Consider the following 19,637-nt stretch of genomic DNA (forward strand, 5'->3'; position numbering starts at 1 on the left):
CGTGGTCCGAAAAAGAGAGTGGGGAGGTCAGCGGAATTAGTAAACAAGAGGGATTCGTGAAGGAATTGTCCGGCAGAGAGAAGTGCGGCAGTTGTGGTTAGGTGGCGCAGGTGCGGTTGCCCTCTGGTGGAATGCATCCGTCGGTGTCGGTGCAGCTGCTGTCGCAGCTCGTTCGTGGACCGTTTGTAAGATCAAGGTCGTCGGTTTCGTGGGTAAACGTCCTGAAATCGCCTTGAGTTGCATGTACGTATCGAGGCCTCGTTGCATATACGTCTTGTACCAGAGACCACACGCTTATCGGCTATTATTTCCCTCCTCCTCACCTTCCGACGATATCGATACACGATAGAAAACTACGTATCCAACGTGTCGCCTTTATCGATCAGAAGAAACGAGGTTCCAAATTATTTTTATCGGTTATCGATTCTTTTCAAATTTATTGCGAATTATTTGCAAATTTTTTTTTCTCGTTAGTTTTTAACATGAACTAAAAACTATAATCGGTATTACTGATATTCATTGAATAATTTCATCATCGATTAAGCGATAATTCTGTGTTTTAGATTCATATTATTTGTATTATTTTTCGTATTGAAATACATGTTGAATGTTGTATTAAAATTAATTTTGATTAAATAATCTGAAAATTTCGAAAAATTTTTAATAGAAATATTTATAAGAATAGAATTTATTAGAAAATCTTTTATTTTAATAAGTAAGCGATAATTGCTGTGATAAACTTTTTTATATTGTTTTGTTAATCTTTTAAACAGCTATTATCATTGTTTTGGTATATTTATTACCGACTAATTGAATTTTATTCAAACATATTTTTTTTAGAATTCATTTAATATTCAATATTTCTTTAAAACTCATTTTCTTTTTTATCACGCATAATATTTTTTTTCGTACGAAGGTTTCAAATTGCGAAATAAAAATATTTTATAAAATAATGTCTAATAAATTCAATTTCTTTCTCATGACCATATTTGTCGCGACAAGAATTAAATTTTTTGACTAGTCGAGTTCGTGACAAAATTTGATCTAAGGATTTTCATGCTTTCTACACGAGGCGTCGATTTCGCTAGTTTCGTGCTACTTGCACGAGATGATCGGGCGTGGGCGTTTCGAGTTGTATTCGTGGAAAGTACAAACGCACAGCGATGTGCTCTTGGGTCTCTGGTAGTTAAGGCCTAGCGCTAGGGAGTGGGAGGTCGAAGAGCACCGTGCAATCAACCCGTCAATTTAAACCTTTTTTCGTCGTAAAACGAACATCGATGCTTTCTGCTCTGTTACAACCATTGCTTGTAAGGGGACCACGTTTCAATTCCAATTGAAGAACAAAGTTTCTTTGATGCTTGAGAAGTCTTTCTTTCTATTACTTTTTTCTCTTTCTCTCATAAATTTTGAATATTTTATTATAATAATTTTTTAATTCTCGCGTTTTAATGATTGAAGATTTTTGTTGTTTCAACAATAACGCTAATTAGAATTTTGATTTGATGAAACTTCTAATCCAATTATGATTTGTATATAGAATTAATATCAATATTTCTTTTCAATTTTTAAAAAATTTTTTAAACTGTTATCTTTACATAACATTAGATCCTAAATCATCCTAAATAAAAAAGTTATTCATTTTAATTAAAATAAAAAATTTAATATGTTTTATATGTTTAATAATTTTAAAAATATTAATTTTTTTATTTCATATTATTAACGTTTTTGTTTCTTCAATTGATAAATACTATACTATTTATTTTTAAAGTTATGAACTCGTTTTTCTTATCAATCTGTATATAATTACTAATCTTTTTAAATAAAAACTGTAAAAATAATTTCATATTTTATCATCAATTATTTTTTGAAATATTTATAAAAAAGTTTAAAGAAACAGAACAGTATAGTTAAATAGGACAAACAACAGCTTCTTGCTTCTCTAAAATCACGTAAGAACATAATGATCGCATTTAACGTTAAACCTTAATTTCATGTTACTTTCTCACCTACTCTGGCAAAGCATTAGATATTATAAATGAATATTATATACATCGATTTACAATGCCTTGACATTCTAACTTAAAGGCAAGATGAAATCATTTGCTAAGCATTATATTTTTTCAATAAATTAGCAATCAAATGAAAAAAGATAGGAAAAATTTACTGAAGTAATTGAAACTAAAATCATATTTATCAATTAAGATAATAATCAAAAGAAATATATAATAAAATATATAATAAAAATATATAATATAAGTAGCAAATGTTGACATAAAAGCGTTCACGGAATTGCCCTTCGTTTCTATTAATAATACTGAAGCGTTTCACAAGAGCGAGTAATTGTGACAAGATTTTTGCCGGCAACGAGTATCCAATAGTATCCAATAGTATCGGCCACGAATCGGATGCATTTGATCCCCAGCATGATTCGTACACGATCGCAGTCTCTTCGCGAGAAAGATGTATACTATACGGGTAAAAATTATCGATACCGCTTGGGCATCATTCGCATCGCTAGATTCTCTATCCGATTCACGATCTTTCTAAATCCGCCTTAAGAAAACCGCATGAGTATGAGCGAGACGGTAAAACCGGCGTGTAATATGAAAATGAGAAAGAAAAGCTCGGATAGTCTTGGAACCCGCGAGGCGAGCATATACACGAGAGAAGGGACAGAAAGAGGCAATGCGAAGAAAGAAAGAGAAAGATTGTCTTGCCCGGAGGGCGGAGCGGTGTGGAGGAGAGCAACGGGAAACGACGGAGCGAAGAGAAGGAGAAATATAGAAAGAGAGAAAGAGATAGAATGAAAAGGAAAAAGGTAAGAGTAGAGAAAGAAAAGAAGGAAGAAGATGGACTTACGTAGAGAAGATAGAAAAGGGGCAAAGGAAAGGAAGGAGAGTGGGATGCTGCGAGAGAAGTAAGAGAGTAGAATGTGCAGGCGAGAGTGGACGGACGGCATACCACCACTACCGCTCCTTACCCCCCCTCGTTCCTTTCCTTCTTTCCTTCTCTGTTTCGCAGCGTGTCTTTTATTAACCAAGGCCCGCTTCCCTGAGGCCACTTCTCTCCGCTGTCTTTTCTCTCTTTCTATCATTCTCTTTTCCCTCCCGCTCACCCGTCCGACCGATCCCTCGGTCCCTCTCTATTTCTCTTTCGCCGGATCCGTGGCGGTTCTCTCGTGAGCCAGGGAGAGGTGCAGCGTCGAGAGCTCGCGAAATGCCAGTGATTCGACGCGACTTCGACTACGCGCACTACGAGAGTTTTTCTCCTTACGAGACGAGGGGATCGTGTGCTTCGACTGATGCTCGTTCCTCTGCCCTCCGCGATAAGGGTAGACACGCGTCGCGACGCTCTGCGCCTTGAGTACGCCTCGTATACACACATACACACATAAACGCGCACATACCAACCGGCTGCTACCCTTGCTTCCTACGTGCATCACGCTGATACTCTTGCTTATACTACTAGTGCCGCTACTATCGCTGCTCTACTTTTTTTTTCTTCTCTTTTCTGTTTTTCTTCCCCCTATTTCTTTATTGCTATTACCATTACAGCGTTTGATATTACTGTACCACTATATCTATTTTTACCATTTTGTTTTTTTTTTAAATCATTTTTCTTTTATTGTTTATACCTTTTTATTTTTCTTCTCTTTCTCAATTATTCACTTTGACTTGAAAGATGTGAGTTTTCGAGAACGTCTTGATATTAAGTATTTGTGAATGTAATATTATGTCGCGTATTACTACAATAAGTCGCAAATCAATAAACGAAACGCAATCGAGATTGAAAATTAAAATGAATTCCATAATTATAACTTTTTTTGCTATTGACAAAAAATATCGTAAAAAAGAGAAGAAAAATTTGTGAAATACATAGACTCTCATGGGCGCGAATTCGAGAAACAAACGAGTTTTTTCCGATTTTATAGAAATAATATTTGCACGATGGATTTTTTTGAACACAAAAATTAATTTTCTTTTTTTAACATAATCTTTTTAACAAAAATTTCTAATATTTCTTATATATTCATTTCATTTGTTTTTATATAATTCTTTTATATATAATTCATTATTATTATATTATATACTTTGTGTAATTGTTTATAGTTATCTTTGTGTAAATTGTATCACGTATTAAATTCAATTAAAATATTATTAAATTAAATTATATAATTCTATTAAAATTTTTAAAAATATAAATCTGGATTGAAAGATAAAATTGATTTATGTACACAATATGCAATATACATTCGTATAATTATTTTGATGATCATACAAACATTAATCATCAAGCCATCAGAAAAAAATTTGCGAATACTAAACCGGAAAAAACTGATACTATATGATCGTATATCTTCCTTTTATTTAAAATTCGTTTGAAATAGAATAAAATATTACTAAATATCTCGATTCGAATTTAATGTGTTGGCGTATCAATTCAAAATTTTCTTTTTCTTTATTCTTATAATATCGTTTTTTGTATAATTTATTTTTATCGATATATAAACAATTCGTATAATAGAACAATTTTTGTAATAGAACGATGAATTTAGTAATTTGTTGTAGAATGTGTAAATATTTTCATTCATGTATAAATCAAAAAGAAGAGTCTAGTGGAAATTCTATCTACAAATACTATGCTTGCACTTTTCTTATTTATAAAAACGATTGGTCAGGTAGCGATTGGTCAGCCATGCTTTCGAGGCCGGTATGTGACGTGACGTTGCCGTTTCAGCGTAATATCAATAACTTTGTGATATTGAAGAAAAAAACGAAATTGAAGAATCATCTTTCTTGGAATCGATATATAATGATAGTGTGTATAATAATTAGATTTGTGGTTTGAAATTTTGTATATGTTTGTAAAATAAAATTCAGTGATTGTTCAGTGTTTATAATATTTCTTCAAATGAGAATTGATTGGTGATTCATTTTAATATAAAATAATAAATATATATATATATATATTTGACAACAACGTATATGGCGAAGGAAAGGATGAAATCAATGTCGTAATCGTTTGAGGGCGGAGAAAGTATCGTCGAATATCTTTTCAACGATTCTAGATGCTTTCGGATGAAGTGCATATACGTACAAAAGAACATCAGTTTTGAATACCAATTGAAATTATTGTGTGAATTAAGGTGTTTCTTCGAAATGTTCGTCGAATCTAACCTAAAAAAAAATCTACTTTTTCGAAAAGTTCGCCGAATCTAACCTAAAAAAAATCTACTTTTTCGAAACATTCGCCGAATCTAACCTAAAAAAAAATCTACTTTTTCGAAACCATCAAACTAATTTGAAATAAATATTGTTGAAATAAATATTGCGGTGGTTGATTCACGATATTAATCGTGGTATACACCGCGGTTACTGTTATCGAATCATAGTTTCCTTGAGGCAGAACGTAACAGGAAGACGGTTTTGCCCTTGAGTGTTAACGTTGAAACCGCATTATCTCGAATTAATCTTGTAACAACTTAACTTTAATTTTTCTTAAGACGTCTATTCGATCTGGTTACCGAATCGCTATCTATTTTGCCGAAGAATCTTTGTTCAATAAAGTGGCAATTGTACGAAAAGAATAAAGAAAGAAAGAAAGAAAGAAAGAACGATTGGACTTACAGCACGTCGAAAAAGGAAAGCCATGGTGATTCGCGACTGGAAGACCTCGGGAGTTGCACCTTAAGATCGCAGAAACGCGCAAGCGTGTACGTTTGCCAAGCAATCGAGAGAGACAGAAAAGAGTAGAAGAACTACGATACAAATGAGGAAGAGAGAGATACCTGGAGAACCAGTGCAGCCTCGTAGTCTATCTCTCTCTTTCTCGTTTTCTCTTTCTCTCTCTTCTCTTCTCTCTCTGGCTATTCGTAACGAGATAAGGACTCGAAGTGGACGCATGGTTTGTTGGAAGAACGAAAACGAATCCTCCATTCGCGAGGAATCGTTTGGCGATTGCTTCGAAAGGATATTCGATTCCCGGTACAAGATAACTCGAAGCGGAAACCGAGATAAATCGAAAGACGTAGAATGTAAACGGAGAATGCTCGTTCTTGGTAAATTTCCTTTCGGCCCGGTGTAATTCAAGAAAGTATAAAGTAACGTAAGTGTGTAAAATAGATAGAAGGAGAAATTGCCAATATATACACATGAGATCAAGGTATTTGAAGAAAAAGTCACGAAGACGCGTCGAGGATACGGCAAAGGGATAAAAAGTGAACAATGAACACGACGACGATCGTTTGAGTGGAGAAGAAGGGCCGGACTCATGAGACCACTGTCCTTTGAGAACTTGAGGAGGCTCGTCGGCCGCAAGAAGGACCGTAACGAGCCATCCTTCAAGCGCAGCGAGTCCTTCAAAAGGATATCGATAAGAAAAAGTTATCTAGATCGGGGCAAGCGACGTAACAAGCTTCAGAAGAGCTTGGAGCCGTCGACTGTTGCGCCCTCTATCGATACAAAGTTAGACGAAAAATCTATCGAGAAGCAGACGATAATAAACGAACAGAAACCGAAGAAACTTCAAGACGATACTTTAAGTCGCGAGTCGATCAGTTACGACGAATGGTTGCAAGGTGTCAGTTCGTCCTCGCGCGAGAAATTGGACGAGGTGCATCGAGAACAACAACAGAACAAACAAAATAAACAGCATAACATTTTAGGAAAGAACAATATTCCGAAATTTCAAAAACAGATCGAGGCCGATCACGTGGCTGAAGATTTAAAAGTTCTCGATTTAGATGCATCGCCGGTATTAGCTTCCAAGCCTTTCAGAATATCGAACGAGACGATTCAAGAAAAAAACAATCATCAAGATATCCTGCAGGTTCAGGAACCATTTATCGAAGGGCCTCCTAGCGTCAGTATTAATCTTGGTAGAATATGGAGAGATGCGGTACCTATGCCCTTCCCTTCATCCTCGGGACCATCTATACACCACTCTTTGGATAGTGCGCTCAAAGAGAGGAAACCTCAGCCTACTGTGGCGCGGACAGTTTCCGCTCCTGAGAAAAGTGTCACTGGAAAAGATATCACATCTGCATTCGGCTTTTCCTTGAGAATCGCCAAGTTGGCTGATTTTCGTGCAGGGTTATTATCACTTGTGTTTATTAATCGACACAATTTATGTCGACGATGAAATTGCGAAATGTGAAAGTAAAAAGTTTCCATAAAAAACGAAAAAATTGCAAATGTGTAAATTTATAAATTTTAATTTGATTTTACAATTTCACAATTTAAAATTAGTGCTGAGTATATATCTCTTGAGTAAAAAGTTTTGGAAACAATTAAAATAGTTTCAATTAGATAAATGTATCATTATTTTAATTTTTTTATTATTTTTTTACATAATTAAATTATCAAAAAAATTTATTTGAAAAATAAATTTTCTTATATTTTTTATTAATGAATGAAATTTTTGTAAAAAATTTTTACACTTTTTACTATATATTTTTTTAAAAATTTTAACGTACAGAATCTGAAAATGATGATCTTAATTGTTGATTTAATTTATTGCTTGCATGGAAAGTTATGAATGTTTAAAGAATTTTTATGCCATGTTGAATATTTATCTAATTATATTTAATAATTAAATAATAATAATAATAATAATAGAAGTGTGCCAAATTCAAATTTTACATTATTGATTATAATAATATTAAAATATTTAATATATTTTTCATTAAATAAATAATTATATAATATTAATTATATGAAATTATTTTAATTAATTGTTTGAGAGATAATTTTAACTTATACTCTAATGTTTTCAAGCAGATGTGATAAAAATTCGTAACTTGAAATGCAATTAAACCAGTGAATTGCGAAATACAATTAAGAGTATAATTTTTCCATTCTGTATATCGAAATCTATAGAAATATATATTTGATAAAAATTCAAAAAATTTATACTATAATAAAACCGAATTTAATTTAACACCGAATAAATAGTCTCGTGCAAATATTTTTATTCATTTTTTTCAAATACTATTATCCAAGATTGAAATATCTTTCGATTATATTTTTTGATGAACTAAAATATTTCGTCAATTTCATCGGTCGAAAATTTGGTGGCTAGACGTGAATTCGATGATAACGTGACTTTAGGGGTACGAGAAACGGTTTCTTCAACCGAAGAACGAAGAAACCATCGCCCAGCGTAAGCGCGGAGGGTTACTTCAAGCGAACGAACGCCTCGAGGCGATCCAGTTCACGACGCCGTGGAAAGCGGACGTCTCAGAGGGTAAAGAAATCTCAACCTCAACCTCAGCCCGTGGCGCGTTCGAACAGTCCGGTGTGGTTCGTCCCGCCGGAAAGGCGTAGATCGAAACGTCAAAGGCGAGTCTGGCGAGAGATAAGATACTTTCCCGAGGCTGAAATTCCTGTAATCGAGAGAATCGACGATTATTCGTCGAATTTGTCGGACGACCAATTCGACGACCTGAAGTTGTTGCTTTCGGGGGATTTTAACGACAGACGAGAAGGAGGTTTGAACTCGTTGGTCTCGTCCTCGTTAGGTTCCTTTAGCGCGACGTCCTCCTCGTCGTCGGCTTGTCGGGCACCAAAGATTAGCGATTTTAACGAAGACAAACTATTCTCTGAGGAGCTACGAACTAGTGGGGTCCTCGCGCGAAGAACGATATGGCGACCCATGACTTCGAATTACTTTGCCAGCAACCAGTTTCTCAGCTTTCTATCGAAGGGCTCGAGCAATCTCATTGGCAAAGAGAAGACGAGAATAGATTCATCGTTGTACTACAGATGTCTCTCGTCTACCGACAGCGAAACCGAGGACGAAACGACCAATCATCTCGAACGAAGGAAGAGCACTCACGCGATGCATAGGCAGCAACACTTAAAGAGGCAAAGGTCGGGGCTTAGGAGAAGACCTCTCAGGCGAAAATCTCAACTTCGAAAGGCCTCCGGCCAGCCAGTCTTTCTCGTGCGAAAATGTTCGTCCTTGAGGAAAAGACCCAGTAAGATTCTAACTAAACGACGATCTTATTATTATTACGTTCGCAATATTTCGGATTATTATTTTATGGCAACGATTTTCAATCTTTTCTCATCTCACTGCACAACAAATATATATATATATTGTATCTTAAATAATATTTTTAAGACATTCTGTGAACAAAATTTGAATATATTTTTACATATATTTTATTGAAAATTGCTGCCTCATAGTATATAATGTATTCTATAATTTATGATAAAAATGAAGTTAGGGAGATTTTATGGTTCAAAATAAGTGAAAAATCTAAGGATCAAAATTTCAGGTGCAAAAGATATTGATATAAATAATTATTGTTTTTTTTAGAAATTGGAAATAATTTTATCGACAATGCTTTTTCCAATAGTTTCATATATGTGAGTTTATTATTAATAAATAAGATTATTCTTTTCTTTTAAAAAGAATGTGAATAAATGAGGAATAATAATAAATATAAAAAATGTATAAATGATAAAATAATTTTATAGCTAATGTAACTAATAGAAATTTATGTACATTCAAATACTATTTCTCAACTAATACTTCATCATCTGCAAAAATTGATCGAAACGTGGATCTAATTTATACATTACATCTTAAAAGAATTTCCATTTCGATTACTTAACATTTTAAACAAGATGTATACCTCACTTCGTCATCCATGTTAAAATAATTTCCAATAATATTTTCATTTGTGAAAACATGATATATCTAAATGATAAAAATAAGCTGGAAATAATTTTTTGTCCTCAAAAATCTGAAATATATGAATTCCATTTCGACATATCTATTATATGTTTCATGTTTAACAAACCATGTGCAAGATTGCTTGATGCAATTGAAATGATATTTACAGCAACGACAAAGTTCTTTGTAATCATCTATGTAGCCATCTAGTGGCATAATTACTTAAATATCTTTTTTAGAGCAAAAGTTAATAGAGAGAAATAACTTACTTATCGATTAATCTATTTAAAAACTACTTTCTACGTCGTATAAAGTTTGCTAATGGAAATTAATTTTTTCTTTTAACGACGATTGAAATCAAATTATTGGTATTATGTTAATACGATGATTCAACAACAAACTTTGTGTCACTTCTTAAGATTAGTTGCGAATCTGTCTCCTTTTCGTCTGGTATTCCACCTGATCGACGTTAATCACGTAACAGAATCGCCCAGTTTGGTTTTATTGCGGTTTTTGCCTCCGTTAAACTTGATTCAAAGCTGTGCACGTACGTTCGATTAATCGCCGCCTCTTTCCAATTTCTTTCTTCGAGTCTCTTGAATGCAATCGGATGCCTATCAACCTTTGATTGCTTCTTGCCCATATATGCGTTCTTCTTATTGGAAATTTTTATCATTGCTACCATATTTACTCTATAATACTATTTATTTTCTACGCGTAAATTAAAATTTCCAATTTTTTTTAATTATTAATCATTATATGGCAAATATAAAATCTAAAAAAAAAAAATCTTTCCACTTCTTTCAATGGAAATTTTCTACGTATGGATTTTTAATTTCTAAAAATTTATCTATCAAAGAATCCGAACAATTTCACTATCTTCATAGAAAATTAATTTTTCTTTACATCACGATTATTTGCATTTCTTTAATATGCAATTTATTTCACTTTCTCTAATTATATTTATTTTCTCACTCGCCGATTTACATTCAATTCAATTTCTGAAGATGAAAAAAATGCTAGATTTGATTATATTTAATTTATTAAGCATTGTAGATATGATCAATAAAAATAGATACGTTATGGTTAAAGAGTTAATTATGAACGTCGATGTCAATGTCCTGGCTCAAGCGTTTAATAGATGCAGGATCTGCCGGTATATATCCCCAGCAAAGAAATTCTTCAGCCGCATGGTAACCATAATTCGAGCGTGCAATAATTCCCTTCGACGTGTTCGCGTTCATAGATCCGCGCACAATATGCACTTTGCCCGAAGGACCAGTCGATCCGCGTACCGATAATTTTAACTAGCGGTTAGATAGCCCGTAGAGATATATACGCTCGTATTCCATTGCTCAACGTCTAGCCTCCTGGCTAAGTCTTTCCACTACCATTTTGGAAGAAGATCGTTTTTGCATTAAGCTACTGATTTCCTCGTTTTCTTTCAACTTCTTTTCAATTATACTTTGCATTAAAAATTTAAGAATAATTTAACAGACTGTGGATACAGGAATTCTGTGTTAGCGTGAAATAAACGAAAGAGGGAGACACTGATGCTCTTAAGTTTCCAGTACTGAAAAATACTCGGGAGTTTCACTTACGTATTTTTAGGTTAAGTTAACCTTTTATCGGTAAATGTCGAATTTCGCAAGATTTATATGTTATTATTATAATAAAAAATAAAATTAATAATAATTATTTATTTAAAAATCAATTGTATATAATATTATAATATAATATTTTTTATTTAAAAATCAAAAATAATCCAATAATTTTATAATTCAAATTAGAAAAACTATATTGTTTTGGATTGATTAATTTATTTTATAACAAAAACGAAAAAAATTTTGTTATGAAACAAAGTGACATTCATTAATTTATTTTATTATTATGTTACGATGTATTACGAGTCATGATTTGCCGTGCACGTGATAATTTTGCTATTCATTTTCTAAAAGTTTTATTTTTCATTAATAGACATTATGTGGAGAATAATTGTTAATTGTCATTCTCAATATAGTATTCATTAATGTTCGAAAAAAAAAAAAATAATTTTCGAACGTTCGAAAATTTAGTCTTAAATATCCTTAGGCGATTTAACTGAGTGAAGTGTCCAAGAATAACTTTTATTTTTAAGTGCAGTGCTCACGAAAAATAACTTTCAAGTGCAACTCTCAAGAACTTATATTCTTGAATACATTTGTATCCTTAGAGATTATATTTGATAACGTTAAATCGTGAAAGTATTTCGAAAAAGTAGGAGGGAGATAGTGTTGGTTAATTTGCAATTCAAGATCCAGAATATTAAGCATTTCTATAAGTTAGAAGCAGAATCGAAAATCCACGTTGATTTACATAATTTGGCGTCAGCACGCTTCGAAGACAATTGAATCAATTTCAGGCACTTGAGTCATTTCTCTTGCTAGATGCGGTAGTACATATTAACGTGGGTTATTGTTCAAAGACATTTTTTTTTTTTCATGGTAGAAATGTCGGCGCAAACTGGTTGCGAATCTTGTGAACATTGCTTCGTGGGATATTACTGTAATCGTGTCTACGATTAAAATTGAAATAAATTTAAGAAAATTAGTTGAATTGAAATATAGCGGATCATTTAACGTGAATTATATATCATCGATCATTTCGTTTTTTATCGGTTGAATTCTCATCATTATAATTTTAATAATCTAGTTTCAGAGTTTTCAAGTTCAATTAATAGAGTTCATATTTCATTCAATGTATCATGTAACAGAATAATTATGCAATTCTTAATTGAATTAATTTTTTATGTTATATTTTTATACTATTATTTTATTTTATTTTATTTTTTTGATATAAAATATATATAATAATAAATATTGCAGATAGGATATAATTGCATATTAATAGCATTCTGTTTATTTTAAAGTAGTTCAATTTTATTCAGTAATTATAAAAATTGAGTTTAATCGTGGAATCTTCACGCACATGTAATCTAATCGCTCACGCCATATATTCTTATTTAAGATTTTTGTGTAAGAAGGTTAGGTAACAATTGGTAATAGTAGAACACGAATTATTTGAAAATGTTTTAATATACAGCAAAATAGTAGTTCAATAATTTGATCTAAAGTTCAAATACTCGGATATCATTGAAACCTTCGTTCATATAAATAAAGTTTATAGGACCGGAATTCTATTTGATATATATAAAACACATAATTTACGTAGAAAATTGGATAATTGGGATATAGATATCCGTGCTCGTTGAAATAAATTCAGTGATAATGTTGCATGGCCTAGTTTCGTTTTGTGCCGGTGCTCCTACCTGGAAAAATCGTGTCTCGGCCGTTAGCCGATCGATTCTAGGCATTTTCTCGAGTTACGAGGCGTGACGCCAGCATGCCAACTCGTTTCGCATCGTATAAGACACGTGGGCAAACTTGTTGCGATGCAGAAATTTACAATACATACCCATTCTGGAATTTTGCGAATGAAAAACTTGTTTATCGTTATTTCCTTGCAAAATTATTCATCATTGATGCAAATAATGCCTTTTCATATCTATATACGATATATTATTGTGCATATTATTTGAAATTCCTAATGCTCAAACTTCTTTCGTTAAGTTTTTGTTGAGGCGATAAATTTTTTTTCTATAATATACTAACAAAAATGCAGTCATAAATGTTTTTATTTTATACAAGTTATATATATATGTATGTATATATCAATTCAAAAGTAAAAAATTGTTTTTCTATTTTAAAAAATTGTTTTTATTTTTAATTATTGACAATTAAAAATTTCTTTACAAGAACAAATATATAGAAGATAAAGAAGTTGGGATATTGTCTCTGATTGTGAATAATTAAAAAATGAGTCTAAGATGCAATTTTTTTTATTTTTTTTTTATTTTTTTTTATTTGAGGAATCGTGCATTAAATTTTTTTGAACCGGTTGGTGTTATTGTAAAAAAAAACTTATCTAATTGCGAGTAATTAACCTACTATAGATTAATTGTATTAGGTAGTATTGCATCATGGAAAGGCACCCCATGACTCGAAGAATGTTATTCCAGAACAGGTCTAGTAAATTTGCGTATCCGAGGCGCCTTGAGAATTCCTTTTCTCGGAAAATTTCATTGGTTTACATTTAGCGAGGTGACTTTCAGCCAGGTGTCTCCGTTTACAACTCGTCTCCCTGAGAATTTTCGAAGCAATTTCTACCACTCTAAACGTAACGACTTGGGTTCACCGATCGTCCTCGAAATTCCACGGGTTCTGTGCTGCGAAGAAATTACCCCGAAACGAGATCGCGCCAGAAGCTATCGAAATACATCCTTTTTCAGTCACAGCAGAAATCGTTTCGATGGAAAAGAGCATTGAGAAATTGATCTTTCTTATTTAGCTATTCGTTCGAGAACACGATTCAACGTGCAATCCTTTTATTTATTTATTTTTGAGAATACGCAATTATTAATCGCATAATGGTCTTCTTTTAACATATCGCTTTTATTCGATTAATCTTATATAATGTTAATTGTAAATTGTATCGAATGTCGTTATTTCGAACGATTGATTGCTATTTGAAATGCTATTTTTGTATATATTAATTAGAATCATTCATATTCATAGATACATTTGTAATATTTCCGAGTACGTTAATTGTAATTTTAACTGTTCTAGGGGATATTACGCAAAAGGGCTATGAGAAGAAACGGACACGTCTATTACAACAGTATGCCTCAAAGCAACTGGGTAAGTCGGATCTCTCTTTTGCTCGCAAGGAATCTTAGCGAACGAATCATGTTCATCATCATTTCATCCTTATCGAACAGCGCACGCGTGAACGAGAAGCTCATGATGAAATCGTAGCAGCGATAATTCTTTTCTACGCCACCAGGGGGATTTATGCGCTATTTCGCTAGTCCGACATTTTATTTTTACCGCGGACAAGTACCGGTGATTTATCGTCTACCGCGTTTATCGACTTGTTCTACTAGTGACAACCATTTGACTTTGTCTCTCGCCTTCTCGCCATATGAATCATCGATGAAAAACACTAAAACAGTATATGTTCGAAAGAGACTCTATTATAATGTTTAGAAAGAATCATTGATGATCCACGGCAAAGTAACGAGCATTCAAAAAGAAAGTGTGACGAATTGATGGTTTTCTCTTTGATTTAATTCCTATGTGGGCAATCATAACTGTAAAAGAAATTCAGAATTGAAATTTTGCATTATAAAACGAATGTGATTCTTATTATGATTTGATTGTATCGAAATTTATTTTTGTTTTTATTGAAAAAAAATCGAGTGAGATAATACCAATTGAACTTTAATTATTTCTTTTTGTTCTTTTTTTTTTTTAATAAAACTTTTATTATTCGTTTGTAAAATAAGATCAAATATATAATTTGGATTCTAAATAAATATCCTCATAAATATTTAACTTCCAATCAGATATTATAAAATAGCAAAATATCGATTTCAAAAATATTCAAACAATTTTGCGATATTTTATCAAAAATGTAAAAAATTATCAAAAATATGAAATATAGAAATATTATCTTATTGCTCATACAGAGGTTAATTTTGTCATGAAATAGCCTTACGTATGTTGCATTACGTACGAGAGCTTCTCGTCCTCGTGGTCTGTGCTAGCATGCGCGATAATCTCGCGCACGTCTATTGCGCCACATCCAGACGCAACCAGTCTCTCATTCTCTCTCTAGTCGTTCGTAATATTAATCACGTTCCGATTCTCAAGAGACACGGGCATTGCGTTCCACACACAATGCTGGTACATGCAATCGTAATGGGAATAAAAGAAGAAACGTAGAGAACATGACAGCGTTATTCTTCGTTCCGGCCATCGTTTTCCATCCGTCACCTTCTACCGGTTTTTCTCTCTTACACAATCCCCTTATCAAGCACTCAGGGTCTCCGTACTCGTTCGCGCCAAATATTTTCCCGCCAATTTAACGGCCTTATCGCTTTCACGATAATACTACGTGCTTTCGCAATTAAAGAATATTACTACATGTTTACTACATGAATCTTTCAACTTTTTTTATTTTTATTAAATAATGGAATCATTCTAATATAACATAGTTGAAGTATGTATATATATTTATATTATGAGTAATTAGAAATCTTTTTTTTTTTAAATTTATTGTAATATTTTATTTTTGCAGAATAGTTTATTAAAATAGTTTATTAATTATATTAATATATATAATTTTATTTTAGAAATATATATTTGTGTATATAATTAACATTAAGATATGATAGTATAAAATATATATATTTATCAGAATCAATACATTTATAAAATTATTATGTAAATTATGATGAAGTTACAGTTATTTTTTTCCGAAAAATGAATAATTTTACTGCTTAAATTTTGTTCAAAAATAATATTGATCATTATATTTCATCATTTTTTTAAATCAATTTTTTTATTTTGTTATCCTTTTATTTCATTGTCGTTTCAGAATTCTAAAAACTTAAAAATATAAATAAAAAACCTGAATACTTTTTAATTTCATTAAAATTTTAATTCAAATAGCAAAAAATATTTTTTTTTTCGCACGACAAGTATACTTACTTGTCAAACAAATAACATGTTAAAAACTAATAAATATGGTCGATTCTAGAGAAATAAATTTTATATAATTGACGAATATATTCAAACACAAAGAAATTAAAAATCGATTATTTGATTGATTCAGTAAAAATAGATTTTTTGTACAACCAATTTGATATATTCATCAAATGCAATTAACAAATTAAAAATCGATCATTTGACAGATAAAAATTATATTTATATACCTGTAACCATATATTTTTACCTATATTTTAATAGTTTTAATGCTAAATGCCTACGAGTTTGCCCTTGCCACGATCACGCCTTCGGCAACAGTCCATGGCTACAGCTGCAATCGCTCGAACCGCTGTAATCAGTTGCAATATACATACTGTTTAACTGTACCTGCATGCGGAAGAGCTATTTCCGCGTTATCCGTTCGTTATACACTCTGTACAACTATTGTCGCGTACGCGACTCTCGAGCAAAGACAATTTTCTCGGTAGTTGGAGTCACGTTCGATCCGTGGTTTTCCAATCATTTTCCTCCACGCGGAAATTTGTTATCCTCAGTACCGCTGTATTTCTTTTAACTTGATTATAATCTCGACGATACACGCTGTTGCTTATAGCCCATTCGCAAACCTTCGAACCGTGCCCCTTTTTCATTGTATACTCGACGAGGATACATAATGAAAAATAATGTTAAACTGGACGATGCGAGTTTTTTAATGGCTAAGTAAGTCTTATTTTGGATCTTGCAAAGAGAGAAAACGGTCCGATTATCGTTTTCGAAATTTGAAATTTGGATAATTCTTGGTGATATTAAACTTGGATTTAATTGAGATTTAAATAATTGAGATTATAAATATAATTGAATCTCGGTAATTTAAAAAAAAAGATAAAATTTTTATTTATAAAAATTTAATCTTATCGAATTTTTCAAGTAAGAAAAATTTGATATATAAAGATATAAAGATGTATAAAAATTAATATTTTACCATTTCTTCTTTCAAAGAGCTAAAAAAAAAGAAAAATTTATAAATGTAATTTATTTTTGAGACATTTGTAATAATTGAAATAGAATGAAGTTCAAACGACCAATTATTGATACAATATAACACAAGTAATTAAGAAAAATAAATAATATATTTTGTGAGTAATAAAATAGGTTTTAAAACTAAAAATGATGGCTAAAAATTTATGTAGATATTAAGTAATTTTCCAAGTTATAATTCGTTCTTCTCATCAATGATTTATTGTTATTTTTAATTTATGACTGTATTAGAAATACGTGAACAAAAAATAACTTCTGCCTAAGAACATATTACGTATAACCAATAATTATCCTGTCATGCCATTGTATTCATTATTTCATCGGTTTTGAATAAACATTCGTCAATATGATAGAATCAAAATTTATGATCTTTTTTGTGTATTTTTCATAAAATATATAACTATAATCTATTAACTAACTGATATATAATTGAAAAATTGAAAAAATATCAGTTTTAGTACATTAAACTTGTTTGTAAAATCATACTTGATTAACCTATTCAATATGAATATTGACTTAAATCAACAGTCACTAGATGTCACTAAATGTACAGATATAAACTTAATAATCAATAATATATTTGTCATAATATAATTTGTGATTTTATTATACTTTCATATTATTTCTATTATTTATTAAAAATTAGTTATTTATTATTATTATTTATTATAGTATATGATATTATAAAACTAATGCTTTATAAAAAAATATTTCGCGTTATATTTTGTGCAGTTGACTAACACTGTATCGAAGAGGTTAGTGTCCCTTTTAAAAATTTGAATGTTCTAGTCCTACGTGACAATTTCGAAGAAAAGATCGATGAAAATAATCGAAATTCCTCGCTTCAGTGCAATGATGGGCGTGATTCTATTAAAGAGAAAAGATATCGTATATACACGGGAGCGAACGCGATCCAAGCTCGATTTACACCGGTGGTTACGATATTGTCACGGTTCGCTCGAACGTTATTAAATTCCATGGAGCGTGACTTGCGCGTAAGCATTAGCTCTATTCTAATGTCGTCGAATCAGAATCGAACAAACCGTGACCGTAACCATAAACAGTGTTCAAATGATTATATGATTTTAAAAAAATGAAAAATTTTTGATCGTAATATCGTTATTTTTAATAATTTAATGACTTAGTTTGAACCAAGATTTACAGTTATAAAAGTTTTTTAAAAATATATCTTACATAAATGTAATCAACAAAATATTATAAAATGTTATTGAAACTAATAAAAATATTTAATATTAATATTTTTAAGATTTTTTTTTTTCATTCAAAATCAGAATGTTCGAAATAGAAGAATTTATAAAAAAAATCATAATTTTTAAATTGAAGTTCAAATTTAAAATCAAGGTCAAATAATCATTTTTGTTTATATAATATTATTCGAAAGGCAATTATATAAAATTTAGAAAATTAATTCAATTAATTTGCAGATATTATATATTTAGATTAGTAAATACTTTATAATTGATCTACGGTAACTTTAATATAACTTCTTAAAAAAATTCAACATAATATATAAATTTTTTTATAAATAGAAGCTTAACAATAATATTAAAAAAAAAATATTACATATTTAATTATTTAACATTTACTGTAATTTTCATTTTGACTCAGTTATCTATCATTAATTCTAATCTGTCTTTTAAATATTATTATTTATAAAATTATTAAATATTAACACAACGTTACATAATATATTTTTTGGGCACGTTTGGAAACAAAAAATATCTAGGAAAAAATTGATATATAAAAATTTCTATCAAAGAATATTTATCACATTATAATATGTAATATAAAAAAGTCTTATTCTCATTAACGCGAATTTAAATTGCTCATAAATAAGCTTCGATCAACACTCTTGTGCATCAACTTTTCCGTTTATTTTAGCCTCTTGGAATCGACCCTCCAAAGATACACTACAATCGACCCTTTCATGAATATACCAACATCCTGCACAATCGAAGTTATGACTTTTTAAACTAAACGTATCACTCTATGAATACTTTTCCTCTACTACTGTGTATACAATGTACAATCTAACCAATGGTAAAGAGAACGAGTACGGAGAAGTGAGAAACTAGCTGGCGAGTCCCCCTCTCCTCCCAATCCGTGTTTGAGAATCGGAACGAGAAGAGAAGAGTCTGGAGGGTGGCTTTTTTGCATATGCACGTGTGTGGCACACAGGGGCTGGAAAGGATGGAGGAGGTGTCGGCATCCTCGGTATCGGAGGGGTCGAGAGAACAGGTTATGGAAGCGGTGGTGGTGGTGTTGGTGGTGGGGGCGTCGGCGTCGGCGTTGGCGTCGGCGTCGGGGTCG

The 19,637-nt window shown here is 31.5% G+C and overlaps 1 protein-coding gene and 1 long non-coding RNA gene across 7 annotated transcripts in view; both read left to right on the forward strand.

The window, feature by feature from the left end:
• Positions 1-19,637, forward strand: part of LOC102673536 (disco-interacting protein 2) — a 53,337-nt gene that overhangs the window by 9,582 nt on the left and 24,118 nt on the right. For 2 of the 6 annotated variants that reach the window (XM_031514557.1, XM_031514559.1), the window contains exons 1-3: positions 5,408-7,091; positions 8,109-8,977; positions 14,346-14,417. In XM_031514557.1, coding sequence (XP_031370417.1) covers positions 6,271-7,091; positions 8,109-8,977; positions 14,346-14,417 — 1,762 coding nt within the window. In that variant the 5' untranslated portion in view covers positions 5,408-6,270. Of the gene's footprint in view, positions 1-5,406; positions 7,092-8,108; positions 8,978-11,918; positions 11,938-14,345; positions 14,418-19,637 lie in introns of those variants that run through there. The other 4 variants (XM_006624431.2, XM_006624432.2, XM_031514558.1 and 1 more) reach the window with 3 other exon arrangements.
• LOC116186634 lies at positions 2,138-5,101 on the forward strand. The gene is made up of 2 exons (XR_004151650.1): positions 2,138-3,363; positions 4,683-5,101. It is a non-coding gene; the product is annotated as an uncharacterized LOC116186634 (long non-coding RNA).

Source organism: Apis dorsata, unplaced genomic scaffold (assembly GCF_000469605.1).
Source record: "Apis dorsata unplaced genomic scaffold, Apis dorsata 1.3 scaffold_1057, whole genome shotgun sequence".
NCBI classification, from domain to species: Eukaryota; Metazoa; Arthropoda; class Insecta; order Hymenoptera; family Apidae; genus Apis; species Apis dorsata.